We start from the raw sequence: 17,493 nt of genomic DNA, 5'->3' as shown, positions 1-17,493 counted from the left end.
GTACATGTTGACAACTGTACCGAACAAAGAATTGCTTTAGTCATACAGACATCTCTATATGTTAATAGCATCAAATATATAATCCCAGGCACTCAAGTAGACTGTTTTCAAATAATAAAAAAAAGCCTTGGAAACGCTTTAGAATATGGCCCACAATGCACAGCGTATTTCTTCACAATTGTTTACCAGTACAGTACGGACCGATGGTACAAGAGATGGTCATAAGGAACGAGGCCGTACAAGTGTGTGCTGTAGGTACACCTCATCATGTAACTAGTAGATAACAAAAGTTCCTAAGTTGATTACTTACTTCAATTAAAACAAATTGTATTACAAGTTTCCTGAAAAGTAATGTTTAAATAAGCAAATGAGATATTATCTAATGGTAACTTTTGGTGAATTTAGGAGAAATCTACAGACACAAATTGACAAAGTAGTAAAATAAAGACCTGAATGAGTTTGTTGGATGTTTTCTTACAACTAGTCTGAAGAAAGACAAATTCTCAATTTGAGCAGTGCATAAAGAAACCAGGTTTTTGGCTGTAGAGTCTCGCCTTAACTACCAAGTACCTGTTCTAATATGAAAGGTACAGTAGTAGAATACAGTAGAATAGGAACCTGTGAAGTACTGTGAGTATAAATTATATAATTAATATTCATTAACTTACATTTCTTCACTGCATGAGTCCTACTGAACCTACAGCTGTAACTATATATAATGAGGTTAATGAAAAGGGAAACACAAATAAGGTTGACTATTTAGTAGAGACTATGTATCTTGTTTATATATTTAAAGATATTAGAATGTGTGCTTGTTAAATGTTGCAGGCTACTGTTGACCGGTCACCTTATGAAAGGTGTTTTAACAAACAGGGAGTTGATCTGGAATCACAATCATTATTTGGGCTACTTGAGTGGAATGTGCCCTCTAGTGGCCACTGGTGTTAATAACACCTGACCTGCCTCACTGGTGGCATGCAGCATGACACGTTTCTGTTTTTAAATAACAGTCAAACTGATTCACCACAAAACTTTATTTCAGATTCTGGTGGGCAGATTAATGTTTCCCTTAAATGCTAAATTAAAGTTTAAGGGTAATGTTTAAAATGATGAATATTTCTCGAAGAAGTTTAGTTTTTCAGATACCTCTACAACAAAACACGGCCATGTTGTCTCATTCATTTGATGATTATGGTCGTAACAAACATATTTAATACAGAAAAAGTGATGAAATTGATCAATTAATGGAATCATCCCGTCAGAGAAGAAGTGCAAAACAAAACCACCCTGGAGATGGGAAATGATATCAGCCCTACACCTCAGAGCATGAATATCAAAATATGTATTTATTAGGAAACTACAGCTGAGACACTTTTAAATACAATGTTTTCATAGACGCCTTTTTACAATGAAGTCACTTTTACTGAAGGTAAAGAAATAATCAAAATGTCAGGGAGCAGAAGGTAAAAGACACATTGCATGAAACAGTGAGAATAATAAACAAATAAAATAAGTGTAAATGCATAAATGAATAGATACATTGCGTATTATTTACATCGAGGTTACCCCCACTGTTAGACTTTGAATCAAAATGGTCAAATGTAAATTTAAAACGGTGTGCCACCGTTACTCGTACAGTCACACTTACAGCTCTGGGAGGCTGAAGACACAGTGAGCTGATGTTTCACAGCTGTAATGTTTACCATGTTCACCATCTTAGTTCAGTGTGTTGGCGCGCTAACATTAGCACTTACTCTTGATTTCTTTGGTTTACGACCAAGTAGAGCGATAGTTCTGAAGGTATTTGATCAACAAACCAAAGTTTTGGACACTGAATTGTTGAAGATGATGATGGTGCTCGAGGAAAATGGAAAAGTCAGAGGATCACCAAAGTTAGTACAGCTCACCCTGTGGGGAACACAAATGTCCAAACCGAATTTCATGACAATGCATCCAATAATTGTTGAGATATTTCAGTAAAAGCCTGAAATGTCATCCTCATTATCGCGCTGTGAGGAAAAGTCAGGGGATCATTCAGTCTGAAGAATTCATCCTCCAGCTGTAAAACCAGCTGTAAACTGTTTATTGATTCATGTTCTGGGGCTTGTGGGAAATGATCAAGTGACAGAGAGGTTGAGGTAGAGCAGGTGAGTGTACACCTGACACCTGGGTGAGTTCATTCTTTGGAGGCAGGTCCAGGAGCGTTCTGTACCCGAGTCTGTCCCCCCAGGATCACCTTCGAAGGCTTGAAGGGAAAGCCGAACAGAGGGATGCCCAAATCCTTCATCTTCTCCTTACAGGTCTTCAGCAGGTCGTCATACTCCTGGAGGTCTCTCACACACACACACACACACACACACACACACACACACACACACACACACACACACACACACACACACACACACACACACACACACACACACACACACACACACACACACACACACACGTTTCATTCAGCTGACTGCGATCACTCTCACAATGATTTCATAAATGTATGAAAACCCTTTTAAGTTAACTGACCGTACAATCTTGAGCCAAGTGGCTCTGCAAGGTGTTGATGGTGGCTTGTTTGGAGTCCAGTATTTCCTACAAGCAGGAAAACGCTTTCAGACAGTTGTTCTTGAAGCTCCCACACAAATATTTAAAGAAAATCTTAATTAAAAAGAAGAATGACTGCAAGCCTTAAGTGTAAAACCCTGCTAGTGTCTGCTGCAGTTTGCCCTGTTCATGAGGAATCATTATAGGAAGGTGTTGGACAGAAGAAGAACAACGCACTCATGATTTAACTGTTCTTTTAGTGAGAGACGTCGGACATCACGAGGCAAAGGAAAAAGGAGTTTGGATGTGAACACGCAGGGGTTTGCTCATGAAACAAAAAACAATGAGTTTAAAGTCCTTTGTAATTCTTTCTATAGCGTTACGTAGAGCTCGGCCCTGGTCAGACCTTAGTCTGATCACAAACGGGCCGCTTTAACTGCAGGTGTGAACATTCTTTTATGCATTCTCTGAAAACTTCAGCAAACACATCACAACTCGTGAATTTCCAGCTCTCGGGAAGTTTCCACTCGCGAAGTCAAGAGGATGAAGGCAGCAAAAAAAATCAAACAGGCAACAACAAACGTCTGAAAATATTGAAAAGCACATCAAGATAATGTTACGAGTGCGTCAAACAAATCTTGGCCGATTTGGTTTGTCTGGAACACGCCAAGCAATAGACACAGTCTGCATTGTTTTGATTTCTTCTTATTAATCTCCGGTACAATAGTCAGGAGAAGTGCATCGTCTCATGATGTTGGTCGGTGTTGGGGTGATGATATTGTTCATGTAGATGGTAAATAATAACGGACCGAGCACAGAACCCTGTGGTGCCCCCTTGGTTGTTTTGAGGCCGTCAGTAAAGATCGCCTTCCTTCTGTTCGACAAATGTGCTCTTAGCTGCACAAATGTTTGAATGCACATTTTTTAAAGCTGTGTAATTTGGTGCAAATGAAAGGACGATAAAGAAAAAGAAAAAAACATACCTGGAGCTTGCTGCCTGCAGTCTGGTCGACGTTACAGGCCGAGAGCACGCCGCAGAGCTGTGCCTCCTTCTTCTCCAAAGTGTCGGTCAGCGCTGCCACTTTCCTCCCCAGCAACAAGCGCTTCATGCCGCTCTTCTGCTGCACGTCGCTGATGGCCTCCGTCTGTTTCTTCGACATCTCATCGCGCTCCTGCTGAACCTGACGAAAGCAGCAATATGAATACCCGTCGAGCCGAATGTAGGTGAACCGTGCGATATGAGAGTTTACCTTCTCGATGGTCTGCTCTTGCAGCAAACAGCCCAGCGACATGTCCCTCAGCTGCTCAGCACGGCGCTTCACTGCAGCTTCAGTCGCCGACTGCCAGGCACATCATCAGCAAGTTCAAGGGAAATGATTTTAGGGGTTTTATGTTCTTAGTTTAGTCAGTTATAACATTGTACTCATCTGCTCTCGCTTTCTTCTCTGGTGAATAAATGATTCATTTAACTATAAAATAGTCAGAGACTGAAACAGTAAGTGGCAGGTGAAAGCAGACCCAGGTATTGTAGATGTAAGGAAAATGCATAAAGGAAAGTTTAGATTCAAAGAATTGAACTTAATATCAGTATTTAGGGTAAGTCATTGTTAGTATTGAATAGTTATTTCTCGGTCGTCATCGGGTGCTTTACAAAAGTCTAAATGTGAGGTTGATTATCGAACCTTAACACAAAGCTGTTTATGGAGGATTAAAACAGACTACGGTGGTGAGGTGAGCCTTTAAGCTTTTTTTTAAGCTTTTTGGTGTAAACTTACCCTGTTCTTGACCTTGACCTGCGACATGTTGGGCAGCTGTTTTTGTAGCTCTGGAAGCTTCTCTTGGCCTTCCTGCAGAGACTCTCTCAGACGTTTGTTCTCCTGCTGAGCTGCTAGAATATTTTTGTCCAGTCGCTCCTCCTGCTTCTTGGCCTCTGCATGTTTACCCTACCAAACAACAAACGAGCCACGTGAAACAAGAGTCACCTAAAACCCTGTGCTGTACTCAAGTACCTTCACTACATGTAGAAGGTAGTCTGTGAGTCTCGATTAGTACAACATATGTGATCAAATTCAAGTGACACAAAATGCAAAAACATAGATGTGAACCAAAAAAAAATAAAGAATATTTGTGAACTTGATTGTAGAGCCAGGACAATTTTTCTTTGAGGGCAAACTAACTATTCATTAACTGTGATTGTTGACGGTGGAGAAGAACTTATGTCTTAAAGCCCTGATTGGCTGGTAATATGTTATATATAACTTATATAATTTCACCTATCGCTCAGAAAATGTCTCATGAATTATCAAATAAATACAAATAATTTAATTCTAGTCTGGATGATGCTAAAACATCTTTATGAAACAATACGAAATAATTATATCAGTGAATTTGAATATTTTTAGCTCAGGAAACCTTTACTGTAAGGGCAAAAAATGTGAAAAAATTATTTGATATATATATATATATATATATATATATATAAGATATGAATCACATTTGTTCATTTTACTATCTATATGTCGTTTTGAAAAATATGTGTCTTCTGTGAACATTTACCATTGTCTGATAGTGTAACCCACCTAGAGCACAAACACTGTTGCCTCTAAATGCAGTGAAGCATTTAGGTCCTGTTGAAAAGCTTCTTGTGAGTTTTCATGTGTTTTATTTCAATCGGTTCCGTTTTTCTTTTTTCTGTCTGTGGTGAGTCTGTAGTCTCGTACCTTCATAGATTTCTGACTCGTTGCCACACTTCGAAGATACGCAAATGATTTGACAGCTTCGTCGTGCTCCTTTGTCAGAGTCACTATGCGACTTTTCGTTCTTGTACTGATCTCTTTGACCAGGGCAGACTGCTTTTGGGACTCTGCTTTGGCGATGGACTGCATGTTCATGGAATATTTCAAATTAATTTCTATTTGAAAAGCAACAGAAGAGAAAATGTTAATGACAGTTGATGACAGGAGTTTCTGAATCTGACTCAAGAGATTGGATTCATTCACCTCTGCTTCTTTTAGCAAAGTTATTTTCCAGCTCCATTAACTCCACCCGGTGCTTCTGTTGACAATCAAGAGACGACAGGTCTGTGGTGAAGATGCTAAATTGCAGAAATAAAAGTAGAAACAAATGTAAAAATTAAGCCAGCCTCACCAGCTTCAGTCCCATGATGTTGTTTTCGTTGTGGAGCTTCTTCTCCCTGAACTCCGCCTGCAGGCCTTCCAGTTCTCTCTGAAGCCCGAGCTCTGACTGTGTGAGCTGGCTCTGCACCGGCGTGGTCGAGGCCACCGCGTCCACCTTCAGCCCAGAGACGGTGTTGTGATGCTCAGACAGGACGTGCTTCAGCTTCTGCTTGTACACCTGGACACCAGCCATCAAAATGAGTAAATAAAAAGCAGTAAATAGAAAGAATAAAACAAAGTAAATGCATTTATTCCTTTGTATATTCATATTTTATTTTGGGGGATTTGTATTGTCCTTTGATTACTTTGTATCTCTAACACTTTCCGGTTTATAGGCTTTTTGAACGTTTAAAAACTAAAAACTAGTTTATGAAAATATATTTCAGTAAAATGCCATTAAAGCCTTACAGTAATTTGCAGAGTGTGTGTGTGTGTGTGTGTGTGTGTGTGTGTGTGTACGGTCATCTCCGCTTGGTGGCGATCCTCTGCCTCCCGTCTCTTCCTTTGTCTGCTCCTCAGCTCGGCCTTCTCCTCCTCCAGCCTCCTCTTGGAGATTTCCCAGCGCTCCTGGGTCTTGTCCCTCTGCAGCCGGAAGGAGCTCTTCTCCTGCCGCTCTCTGTCCAGCTCCTCTCGGAGGCGGATGATTTGCTCCTCCAGCTGGAAGGTGGCACAGACATTAGTGTCAGTTTTGTGGGGCTCGTCATGTGAGCTGAAGAACAGACGAGTGAGTTGTCCTGCACGCAGTGGAAGATGGCAGCACTGTATACAGTAAGAGTGGGCCAATCGGTGCTTTACACACATTTGAGTTCAATCAAAAGTAAAGGTGTCCTGTTTGTTTTGTTTTTGATTGCTCCAGATCTTTAATCTCCCTAACAGTGTGATCTCATTTTCATTTCTGGTGCATAATCCTTCATTTTCTCCTTCATAATATAGCTGCAGAGTGCATTAGGCTACACTAAACAAACAAATTCATAGTTTATATATGTTTTGAAAGCAGAATAGATATCAAGCACCACTTTTTTCTTTGATGCTTTTCGGTAATATTTTGTGGATCTTTTGGTGGCAGGAAGCCAAGTTGGACATTCTGTCTTTATCTGCTGCATCAGCGGTTTCCTTCATGCGTGGAGCTGTATGCGGTGAGATCATGTCCATGCAGGTGCACAGTGCAGCCATTGTCACCGAACACTTCTCACCATTACTCTGCTGATATACTCGTGCCAACCTCCTACTTATGAGCTATATTTTTGGTCATAAGATTTATGAAGAGAACATTGTACTGCACAATGAGCACTTTTACTTTTCATAACATTCTGCTGATAACACTTACATACTTTTACTTGAGTACGGTTTTTCAATGCAGGAGTATTTTCACAGTATTAGTACTTTTACTGAAGGTTCTTTTCATTGGGAAATCAACTGATGAACAACGCCGTTGTTTTTAAGAAACTGTTCAACTGAGAGGAAAGTCTCTTACTTAAATTGAAGGTTCTGTAAACGTCTTCCACCACTGTGGGCCAATATATTACAAAAAGCTAACTGTAACAAATAAATGGCATCACATCAAAGTAGAATACATGACAGCTGAATCTCAGCTCTTTAACCCCACAGTCAGCGTTTCTTTTCAACCACAATGTGTTGAAATACTCAACAACCACAACACAATGTGTCTCTCGGAGCTGTGAAGCGTGTTAACCCTCAAACTAAGTCTAGCGTTAGCTACTTGAGCACCGTTTCATAGTTTTGAGGCTAAAGTTAGCTGTGTTAGCATCACCCTACAGCTCTGACCTGATCCTTGATCACCTCATCCTTCAACTTCACCTTCGCGGCCTTTTTGCTTTGAGCTTTGGGTGGCTGGAGAGAAAACACATCGACATTTAGCTAGCTAGGTAACGCTATACACGATTAGCATCGCTTTCAGTTAACGTTAGCTGACCTAGCTTAGCTAGCCTCTATAAGAAGCTGGCATCTGGCTGAAGCTACCACACGCTAACCATAATCCACAACATAACTATAATTAACAGTTTACTCACCATCGTCAAATATTATACAGGCTCGCAAAAGAATAAAGAGTTTGACAGTAGGATGCAGTCCTCGGCTAACGACAGGCTGAGCTGTCATGGCAACCTCTTAATTCGTAATTCTTTTCTTCAAATAAAACATTATTGGATGAGATTCTGCTTAACTGTAGGGCCCGTGTTTGTGTTGTTTTTTGGGAGGAAGTCGACTTTTTATTTTATGGATGAAAACTCATAACAATCTTGGCTACAAAAAAAACATTTCAATTTTAAATAATGGAACAGAAATGTGACTTCCGACAAAATAATAATTCTTAATGACCTTATAAATCTGATCATCGTATTGTTGATTGAACCGAGAAAACGTCTAATAACTGAATATTTGAGGTGCTATAAAAATATGTTTCTCAATAATTCCAGACAATAACTGATTTAGATGTGTTCAAGACATCTTTGACGACAACCATGCTGAAAATCAAACAGTTTTACTGTACCAATTAGGAAATATTTCAAAGTAAAAGTCATACATTTCTACCGACAAAATATCTAAAAACGGAATATTTGAAGTGTAATAAAAAGGTTTTCTCTATAATTCCAGACAATGACTGATATGTATGTGTTGAGGACATATACATCAGTCATTGTCTGGATTTATTGAGAAAATTGTTTTTCAAATACACTTCAAATATTCAGTTATTAGATATTTTCTTGGTACAAATATATGACTTTTACTTTGAAATATCTCTTAATTGGTACAGTAAAAATGTCAGATTTTCAGTACGGGTGGAGTCAAGGCTGGATGTTCTGACTTGACCGCAGTGGTCAAGTGAGCCGTCATCTGCAGGGAGCCTCGGTCGGCGCTTGAAATGTATTGCTCGTCTATTCGTGGTGCTACGGTACGGGTGCTTGGATAGCCCAAAAAGCATGCAGAGAGACCTATTTTTAAGCAATAATATGTCCAATTTGACATAACAAGTCAAAAAGAACATTATTTTGTACTGCTTTTTTTGTAACAGTATCATCTTGTGGACACATGTCACAGAAACACAAAGATTTAGCAGACAGCAGTATTAGTGACATATACAGAGAATCTGCTTCACCTCAGTCATCAGTTGTTCCAACTGAATCACATGACTTTGGCCCTCAAGTGCATAACATGATAATGTGACAGAGACAGGCACAGATGAAGGTGATATGGATATTTCAGAAAACGTCAGTAACCTTTTTCTCAGAAATGTCTTGCAGGGACAGTTTCTCCTGCTTCCTTCGATCATACAGAACATTGTTGACGAGATGCAAAACATACATGAGCTGGGTCAGACATATACTTTAAATAAACTAACTTCACTGCTTAAAAATGACACACCATTATCAGATGAGGACATCCCCAACATTTGTGAGTCTGTCAGGGGATTTGATCTTTTCTCTGCATGTCATAGAGGGCCAATGAGGACAGCCTACTCAAGAGCTCAGTCATCCAAAAAAGGGTTCAACTATGTGGAGCCTAAGAAAATAAAAACATGTACAAACAGACTGAGGAACAGCTTCTTCACCAGAGCTGTAGCCTCCATCATCAAAATCCATCATGCTTCAAGCTAGTGCTTTACCAGGATGCTTTGAGGTTGTTATCCCTTTAGGCTCTGCAAAGACAAGACATAAGGTATTAGCTGTCTATGTGTCTGATGCTAATTTGCCAGTTCATGTAAGGTCTGACATAAACCACATGTCACTTGTATTATTGTGTCGAGAGAGAGATTTCAAAAAAGTACCGGTCGACCCCGATGTGACACCTCTTTCCCTTCTAGATCCTGTCTGAGTTTACCAGCCAGCAGAGGATCAGAGAGGATCGTAGAGAACAAACGTGTGTTAAGTTTGGCCCAGGCCCGCCTCGCCCCGAGGTCCAGCAGCTCGACGCTCACATCAACAAGTGAGGGCAGGACACACAATGTGACGGGACAAGTCAGCAAATGTTTTTACAAGAAACACAGTGGAAGTTTATTGATGCCAGAGGAGACACACATTTCTACAATACCGAGACACCTAGAAGAAAAACACAACAAATGGGAAGAATTCAAACATTATAATAATGCAAACGGGAATTTTACCATGTTATAATGAGTATTAGAAAGTATGTATACCAGTAAAAGCATAATTAAATAGGAGAAGTACGGGGCCATAGCCAGAGTTTAGAAATGACTGAGGTCCAGATTTGAGTTTTCTTTTAATGGAGCTTTTACATTAAAAATGTGAGAGGCATATCATAAAATGAATGAGACATTATCTTTAACTCAATAGTGTATGTTTCGTTTGAATATTATACACAATTCACACAATACAGCGGTGGTCATTTCCTGCATTCTGGTGAATTTCTATGCACCAATTCATTGTGGAAATGCCTTCATGTAAAGACAAACAGAAAATGTATTGCTTTCAAATGAATTACTATTTAATCATATTTATATTATTAATTCAAATGAATGTTATCTCTGCTGAGTCAACACACATCTAGGCATGATTTGCTCTTTGTCTTTTTGTGTGTTTTGTTGTTCACACATTTAAAACATTTCCCACATATCTGTATTCCCTGAGGAGTCCTAATACTTTGACAAAAACATCGTAATATTACGGTAATAAAGTCTTAATACTTGCCCTCTACTCTGCTGTGCATTGAGTTAATGCTCTGTTGATATGGTAGTTTAAACTGTAAACTGTACTAAACGTCCTGATCCACACTCCAGACCAGTTGGTGGCGGTAATGCTAGCTAAGCTAACTATCGAAGTTAGCTTAGCATGCTAGCTGGAAACAGACCGACGGGGACGGAAGTTATCACAGCGCTATTCAGAGTTTAATGGAGAGTAAACGGTGTTGTTGACGGAGTTTGGAGAAAAACTTCCTGTCGTTGTGTGGAAATGTCTAAAGTCTAAATGCTTTGCACCGAGGGGACTCTGTGTTGTTTCGCTTCAGTTAAAACGTCCGGTTGTCTCCTGGTGTCCTGCGGAGCTAATGAAGTTCGCATGCTAGCAGGAAGTAGGCGGACCCGAACGTAACCAGCGCAGTTTGTCTGGATGAAAAGTTTCTGTAGTTTAGTGAAAATGTCTAAAGTTCAAATGCTGAGGTATTTCGTCAACCAGCGACTAACTGCGGCTGCTGAAGAGATATTTGGTCTGTTCGAAAGAACGATAGCAGAGTACGAGGAGGAACTCTCTCGTTCAAAAGAGCAGAACGAGCGACAACAGAAACTACTGGACGCTGTTTTCAACCCGGAAGTCCGGATACAAAGAGCAGGTTGGTTCACTTAATTTCTTCTCTCAGTTCTCAAACACTGTTCATGCTCCGGCTGATAACTTTTCAATGTAGTTTGGAGTGAGACTCTGTTGTTTTTCTTCTTCTGGTCTTTTCTCTCAGCTTCTAGATGACAGAAAATATTTCAACATAAAGTACAAAAGTTTGATCTCTTTGATAACACCACGTGGATTTGGCAGCTTGTTGAATTCTAAAATGGTTCATATGTTCATGGTCACATAAGAGTTGATTACAAAATTATATTATCTGGTTCATCGATAACATCCAGCTATTATCACAATACATATACACAAAATCATCACAGACAACTGATCCCTAACATATAACAGTTTATTTACTTAACAATACTGATCATAAATCAACAAACATCTATCAAACAATTAGAAGTATACTACTTAAAAGCAACAAACAATCGTGTGTGTGTGTGTGTGTGTGTGTGTGTGTGTGTGTGTGTGTGTGTGTGTGTGTGTGTGTGTGTAGGAGGGGGGTGGGGGGGGTTCAACCTTGACCTATAGGTTCCTGAGAGCAGTCTCTAGACGAAGTTTAGATTGTGTCATTGTTGTTATTGTCACACTTTGGTTTCACCACCTTGCTGTGGCTTACTACCAAGGTGGAGTGCTATTGGTTTAGAAACGGAGCACACCTATGATGTATGAAGGTAGATTTGTGTCTTTATTACACAAACAAAAAAATATGTTTTGAAAGCAAATTTCTCGCACTGCAATCAAAAATCAAGTTTGTATGAAGGTAGATTTGTGTCTTTATTACGCAAACAAAACCTTTGCTTTCAAAACGAAAAGCTACGGTTTCAAAACCAAAAGCTACGGTTTCAAAACCAAAAGCTACGGTTTCAAAACCAAAACCAAAACGTAAAGCTACGAGTTGAGTTTGGACGTAGTGGGCGGGGCATACGCTGCTGAATGAGCCAGGAGTTTCTATTGGTGGGTTTGACTTACGTTACATGCACGCAGAAAGTGAAGCTTCATGTCAACAACACCTCATGTCGTTCTTTAAAAAAAGAGACTCTACGACACTAACAACATGAAAACAAAGTGAAGTGCTACCAGAGCAATATAATGTCAACTTACCCCCATGCCGCTCATCACAGTAACCTCTACAGTGGAAGTAGATGCCGGGATCCAAGTCAAACCCACCAATAGAAACTCCTGGCTCATTCAGCAGCGTATGCCCCGCCCACTACGTCCAAACTCAACTCGTAGCTTTACGTTTTGGTTTTGGTTTTGAAACCGTAGCTTTTGGTTTCGAAACCGTAGCTTTTGGTTTTGAAACCATAGCTTTTCGTTTTGAAACCGTAGCTTTTGCTTTTGAAACCGTAGCTTTTGCTTTTGAAACCGTAGCTTTTCGTTTTGAAAGCAAAGGTTTTGTTTGCGTAATAAAGACACAAATCTACCTTCATATGATGCAGGTCCACGGTTCCGTTGTGGCTGCTTCTGAAGGTTCTACCCACTGGTTCTACAGTGGCACGTTTACGTACATTAGTCAACTATAACTGCCCACAGTTGACTTTTATGCCATGTGACTATTGATGACCTCCTTGCTGCTGGTGCGTTGTCTTTACAATTTGTGTCAGCATGTCTGTTTGGTACTGGTGTAACGGATCACCCCTCACGGTTCAGCTCACTTGTGAACTGCGTATTAGTTGCATTTTTTCTTCTTTTTACAGTTTAATCATCACAGTGTGATCCGTTAAACTGAACAAAGCAGGTTAAAAGCATTTGACGGTGAAAGTCATGGCGAGCGGAGGAAATTCAGCAGCCCTGCGTCATTTAAGTTGCATGCTTGGCGTCCCTGTTAGTAATAATGACGGGATGAGGGTGGTTACGGTATGTAGGCATTGTTCAAAGAGAAAGACATATGACAACGTAGTGCTGGGTGGCATACCGGTTTGAACCGGATGAACCGGTATACAGGTTTGAATTTCCCGTGTGATATGAATTTTTCACACACCGTCATACTGGTGCATAGCCGAAACAACTGCTGTCAACGGGTAGCTAAATATATTGTTCGCCGCTATGAGCGCTATGGCCGGAGCTAGTTGTCTTAAGTGTATTGAGAGGGAACCCTAGTCATGGTTATGACTTTATAACACAACAATTAACAACCCACAACTAACTCTCTTTAACATGGCAAAACACAACAGTTTGTGACACATAAACAATTTGTAACACTGATAATTGTACATTTATAAAATTTCACCGCCGAACGGCATGCTGGGTACAGCCCGCTAGCTAGCCCGTTAGCTAGTCTGTAATCAGCTGGGAGAGGCTCCGTCGCTACAGTAACATTACATTAAAGAACAGAAAAGAGCGATGCAGGATGAACAAAGAGAGACCGGAGATGCACCAATAGAGTCTGTGCCCAAGAGAGGAGCTGTGTCTGCTCTTTGGATGTGTTTTGATTTAAAAAAAGTTTGGAGCCACTGTTGTTGCCGCTGGTGGTAACACAAGCAACTTAGGGGGGGCTTAGGACCCAGGGGAATGTAGGTGAAGGAAGCAGGAAGAGATGGAAGACATGCCACACAGACAGCTGTTCACCGCTCACAACAACAACATCAGACTGGGCTGAAGCTATTACAACATCTATTGGGGTCTTTATTGCTGCAGACATGAGGCCATAGTTCAATGTGGAAAACAAAGGATTTTAAAATCTGGTTAAAGTGCTCGAGCCACGCTACAAAATCCCCTCAGGCACCCACTTCAGTATGAAGATCGTTCCTCTATGAAAAGCAAAATACTGTGACAGCTCATCAAGGAGGACTGGAGATTTAAAGTCCGGTGCTGCAGACACTCTCCCTCTGTGAGAGTCACACAGACACAAATCTGGCGCTACCCTTGCCCCACACAATGTAGATATATTCTCATCTTTTTGAAAATAAATATTTCATGTTTTCATGTCAGACCCTAGGCCAAAGTTATTTGCTTTAAGTGTTCTTGAAGTTATTTGAATTAATAAACGGAAAACAAAGTTATATTTGTCCACCCCCCCTTTCTTTGCTGATCCGAAAAATTATCCGATCCGTGACTCAAAAACCGTGGTACGATCCAAACCGTGAGGTTTGTGATCCGTTGCTCTCCTACTGTTTGGTAACTGTGCACAGGGTAAGCGGGATTGATGGCAAGAAAAAACATGTATGTACAGGAGACTATTTGCTCAATACAAAAATGTTTTTGTAACGTCTCTGTGTGTGTTTACTGTTTTCCTGCAGATGTCCAGCAGCTGTTGGTGGTTAAAATAGAGGTTCCCCCGGAGCAGCAGGAGTGGAGCTCCAGTCTGAACCAGAAGGACCCAGAGCCCCCACACATTAAAGAGGAGCAGGAGGAACTCTGGACCAGTCAGGAGGGAGAGCAGCTTCAAGGGCTGGAGGAGGCTGGTATCAAGTTTTCATTCACTCCTGTGAAGCGTGAAGAAGATGAAGAGGAAGCTCAGTCCTCAGAGCTTCATCAAAGACAAACTGAACAGATAGAAACAGAAGCTGATGGAGAGGACTGTGTAGGACCAGAACCAGACATGAACTCAGATCCAGATAGACATCAAGGACCAGATACCGATGAGAAGACTGGAGACTCTTGTGACACTGATGATCAGAAGGAGACCAGAGAACCTCAGTCAGGTTTAAACTCTGTAAAAAATGATGAAGTCCTTGTCAGTGATTCAAGATGTAGTGCTGGTGAGAAACTTTTCAGATGCTCTGAGTGTAAGAAAACATTTGGCAAGAGTGGATATCTGAAGACACACATGAGAATCCACACAGGAGAGAAACCGTTCAGCTGCTCAGTCTGTAATAAGGCTTTTAACCATTGTTCAAATTTACAGACACACATGAGAATTCACACAGGAGAGAAACCTTTCAGCTGCTCAGTTTGTAAGAAATCTTTTAACCAGTGTTCAAATTTACAGACACACATAAGAATCCACACAGGAGAGAAACCGTTGAGCTGCTCAGTCTGTAATAAGGCTTTTAACCAGTGTTCAACTTTCCAGAGACACATGAGAATCCACACAGGAGAGAAACCTTTCAATTGCTCAGTCTGTAATATGTCTTTTGCACTGAGTGGACATTTGAAGGAACACATGAGAATCCACACAGGAGAGAAACCTTTCAGCTGCTCAGTCTGTGATAAAGTTTTTAACCAGTTTTCAACTTTACAGAGACACATGAGAATCCACACAGGAGAGAAACCTTACAATTGCTCAGTATGTGAGAAAGGTTTCACTAATAATGGAGGTTTAAAGGTACACATGAGAATCCACACAGGAGAGAAACCTTACAGCTGCTCAGTGTGTGAGAAAGGTTTCACTTGTAGTGGAGGTTTAAAGGTACACATGAGAATCCACACAGGAGAGAAACCTTACAACTGCTCAGTCTGTAATAAGGCTTTTAACCATCATTCAAATTTACAGACACATATGAGAATCCACACAGGGGAGAAACCTTTCAGCTGCTCAGTGTGTGATGAAAGATTTCGACAGGAGTTAGCTCTGAAGTCACACATCATGACTCATACAAGAGACAACTGGCTTTAGTGGTTCCGTTTGTATACAAAAGGTAAATCTGACACACCACATGGCACATAACGCAGGGGAAGAACTCTGGTGCTTTTTTTCCTGTCTTTATTCAAAAGCACGTTTTAATTTGAGAGCGTTGCTTATTGATTCCACTTATTGATTGTTTGATCCAGTAGACTGAGTTTTTATTTTCTAGTTACTGTTGGTTTTCTAGAGGTGTCCGGGGGCATGCTCACAGGTAAGAAAATGTTGTACATTTTAAAGTTAAATGCATCATTCTGGTGCATTTTGAGACCAACATCCAGAGGCTAGATCTATGAAGAACTTTGTGCTCTTGTGAACAATTTTGTGATCTTCTTTTAGCGGTAGTGGAATGTAACTAAGTACATTAACTTAAGTATTGTATCTGAGTGCAATTTTGAAGTACTTGTGTACCTGCAGAATTAAAGGGATAAACACATTACTGCGTCAATTATTAGTATCCATGATACAGGCCTACCATAAATATGTATTTGAAATGGGCCATTCAGTATAATCAGTATACTTTTTTGTCATGCCAATACTTTTGTACTTTTACTTATCGTGGGTCAGGTGGGATTGTGAGAGCCTGACACCTTTTTTGCTTTAATCTCTGCAATATTAGTATGTTTTTCTGAAAATCAGTTTCTTATAAATAAATGCCTTTCATTTTTACACTTAAAGGGATATGTTGGGTGTTACACTAAAACTGATATTGATTCTTTTAGATGTCTAAAATACGTCCACAGCAGTACATTGCTTTGCTCCCAATTCTGGTACTCCTGTCTTTTTCTTCAAACGCCATCTACTGTGGAGAAGTACCTCATGCAACCACACTTCTAAACATCTGAACTGTCCCTTTACATGTTTCTGCTACCTTTTTTTGTTGGTCCGTTTTAACAAAGGTTGGGTGATATTGTTAAGATACTTTTTGTAATCTCCTGGACAAAGTTGACGTCATAACAGTCAATGACTAAAGATTTGTCTGGCTTCATCAGGTCAAAAGACATGCATGTGTCGCCAAAGTTATGTTAGTGTTTTTGACAACAGTGACTTTAAAACTTCTAGTTGAGAAGAAATATTCAGCGGTGATGAAACTGAGTTAACAGGGGGGCCGAATCTGCTCTGGACAGATTAGTAAGTCGTTCTTTTTTTTTTTTTCTGTGAGCATAAAGTTTTGTTTACTTTAAATAAAGGTATTTTTGTTGTTATTGGTGTCTCATAATTATTCTTCTTATCAACAATCAGAATCAGAAATGGTTTATTGCACGGGTTGAGTGTATTGCACATACAAGGAATTTGGCTTGGTGATTGGTGGCTGACAAACATCTAGAGCAGGGGTCACTAATAAGCGGACCGCGGTCCGGATCCGGACCCAGGCGCCATTGTATCCGGACCCAGGACCTAAAACCGATAGATAATTGAGAATTATTACATTTTGACAGAGCGCTTTTATTTTAACCGGCGCGGCTTTTCCAGCCTTTACGGCACTTGTTCAGCGGCGTAAATCACATCACGTGATGCAGCTCAGCCAATCAAATATGGGTATTCTGACAAGTTTCCTGACTCGAGTGAGATGTAGACACACGGGGGAGACGAGGAAAGAGAACGAGGAGGAGGATGTGAGTCAGAGAAGTTATTTCACACGACGTTCTCCAAAGAGAGAAAAGTGGTCAGAGAGACTAGAGAGACCAGAGTCTTTAAACAAGAATGAACAGACTCTTATAGGTGAATTCTTCCCACGGACAGTTTAAAACCAGTATGTCTCATATGTTCAGAGACCGTGGCGATTATTAAAAGCGGTAATGTGAAGCACAACTATGAGACAAAGCACAACTCTTTTGAGCAAACGTACCCACTCACATCAGAAATTACAGAAAATAAACCTAACAGCCCAATATGATCAGAA

The 17,493-nt window shown here is 40.4% G+C and overlaps 2 protein-coding genes across 3 annotated transcripts; one reads left to right on the top strand and one right to left on the bottom strand.

Annotated features, from left to right (window-relative positions):
• Positions 1-1,327: 1,327 nt before the first annotated feature.
• On the bottom strand, positions 1,328-7,847 carry LOC137872351 (dynein regulatory complex subunit 4-like). 2 transcript variants are annotated; one of them, XM_068710549.1, is made up of 11 exons: positions 7,751-7,847; positions 7,506-7,571; positions 6,180-6,377; positions 5,692-5,898; positions 5,544-5,598; positions 5,265-5,455; positions 4,320-4,487; positions 3,795-3,884; positions 3,528-3,725; positions 2,527-2,592; positions 1,328-2,323 (listed from the first exon to the last, which is right to left on the bottom strand). In XM_068710549.1, exons 1-11 carry the CDS (start codon positions 7,751-7,753, stop codon positions 2,177-2,179), a joined length of 1,389 nt encoding a protein of 462 aa, XP_068566650.1. In that variant the 5' UTR covers positions 7,754-7,847; the 3' UTR covers positions 1,328-2,176. The 2 variants fall into 2 exon arrangements, with proteins under 2 accessions (XP_068566650.1, XP_068566651.1); XM_068710550.1 differs by lacking the exon at positions 7,506-7,571.
• Positions 7,848-10,391: 2,544 nt separating this feature from the next.
• On the top strand, positions 10,392-16,774 carry LOC137872548 (gastrula zinc finger protein XlCGF57.1-like). Its single transcript, XM_068710805.1, has 2 exons — positions 10,392-11,021; positions 14,266-16,774. The coding sequence occupies exons 1-2, from the start codon at positions 10,802-10,804 to the stop codon at positions 15,582-15,584; spliced, it is 1,539 nt and encodes a 512-aa protein (XP_068566906.1). The 5' UTR covers positions 10,392-10,801; the 3' UTR covers positions 15,585-16,774.
• Positions 16,775-17,493: the final 719 nt, after the last annotated feature.

The sequence above is a fragment of the Cebidichthys violaceus genome, unplaced genomic scaffold, assembly GCF_023349555.1.
Source record: "Cebidichthys violaceus isolate CVI_PGR_0920_01 unplaced genomic scaffold, fCebVio1.0.p SCAF_16, whole genome shotgun sequence".
Classification (NCBI taxonomy): Eukaryota; Metazoa; Chordata; class Actinopteri; order Perciformes; family Stichaeidae; genus Cebidichthys; species Cebidichthys violaceus.
Note: the sequence above shows the minus strand (reverse complement) of the source record. Positions and strands in the feature narration are given on the sequence as shown.

Bases quoted from the DNA above. Each gene is read 5' to 3' on its own strand.
- LOC137872351 (XM_068710549.1), bottom strand. The intron at 5,599-5,691 runs GTGAGGCTGGCT...GATTGTCAACAG, and splicing joins ACATCATGGGACTGAAGCTG to AAGCACCGGGTGGAGTTAAT. The intron at 2,593-3,527 runs GTATGTTTTTTT...TCCTGCTTGTAG, and splicing joins CTGCAGGCAGCAAGCTCCAG to GAAATACTGGACTCCAAACA.
- LOC137872548 (XM_068710805.1), top strand. From the start codon at position 10,802: ATGAAAAGTTTCTGTAGTTTAGTGAAAATGTCTAAAGTTCAAATGCTG. The intron at 11,022-14,265 runs GTTGGTTCACTT...GTTTTCCTGCAG, and splicing joins AGTCCGGATACAAAGAGCAG to ATGTCCAGCAGCTGTTGGTG.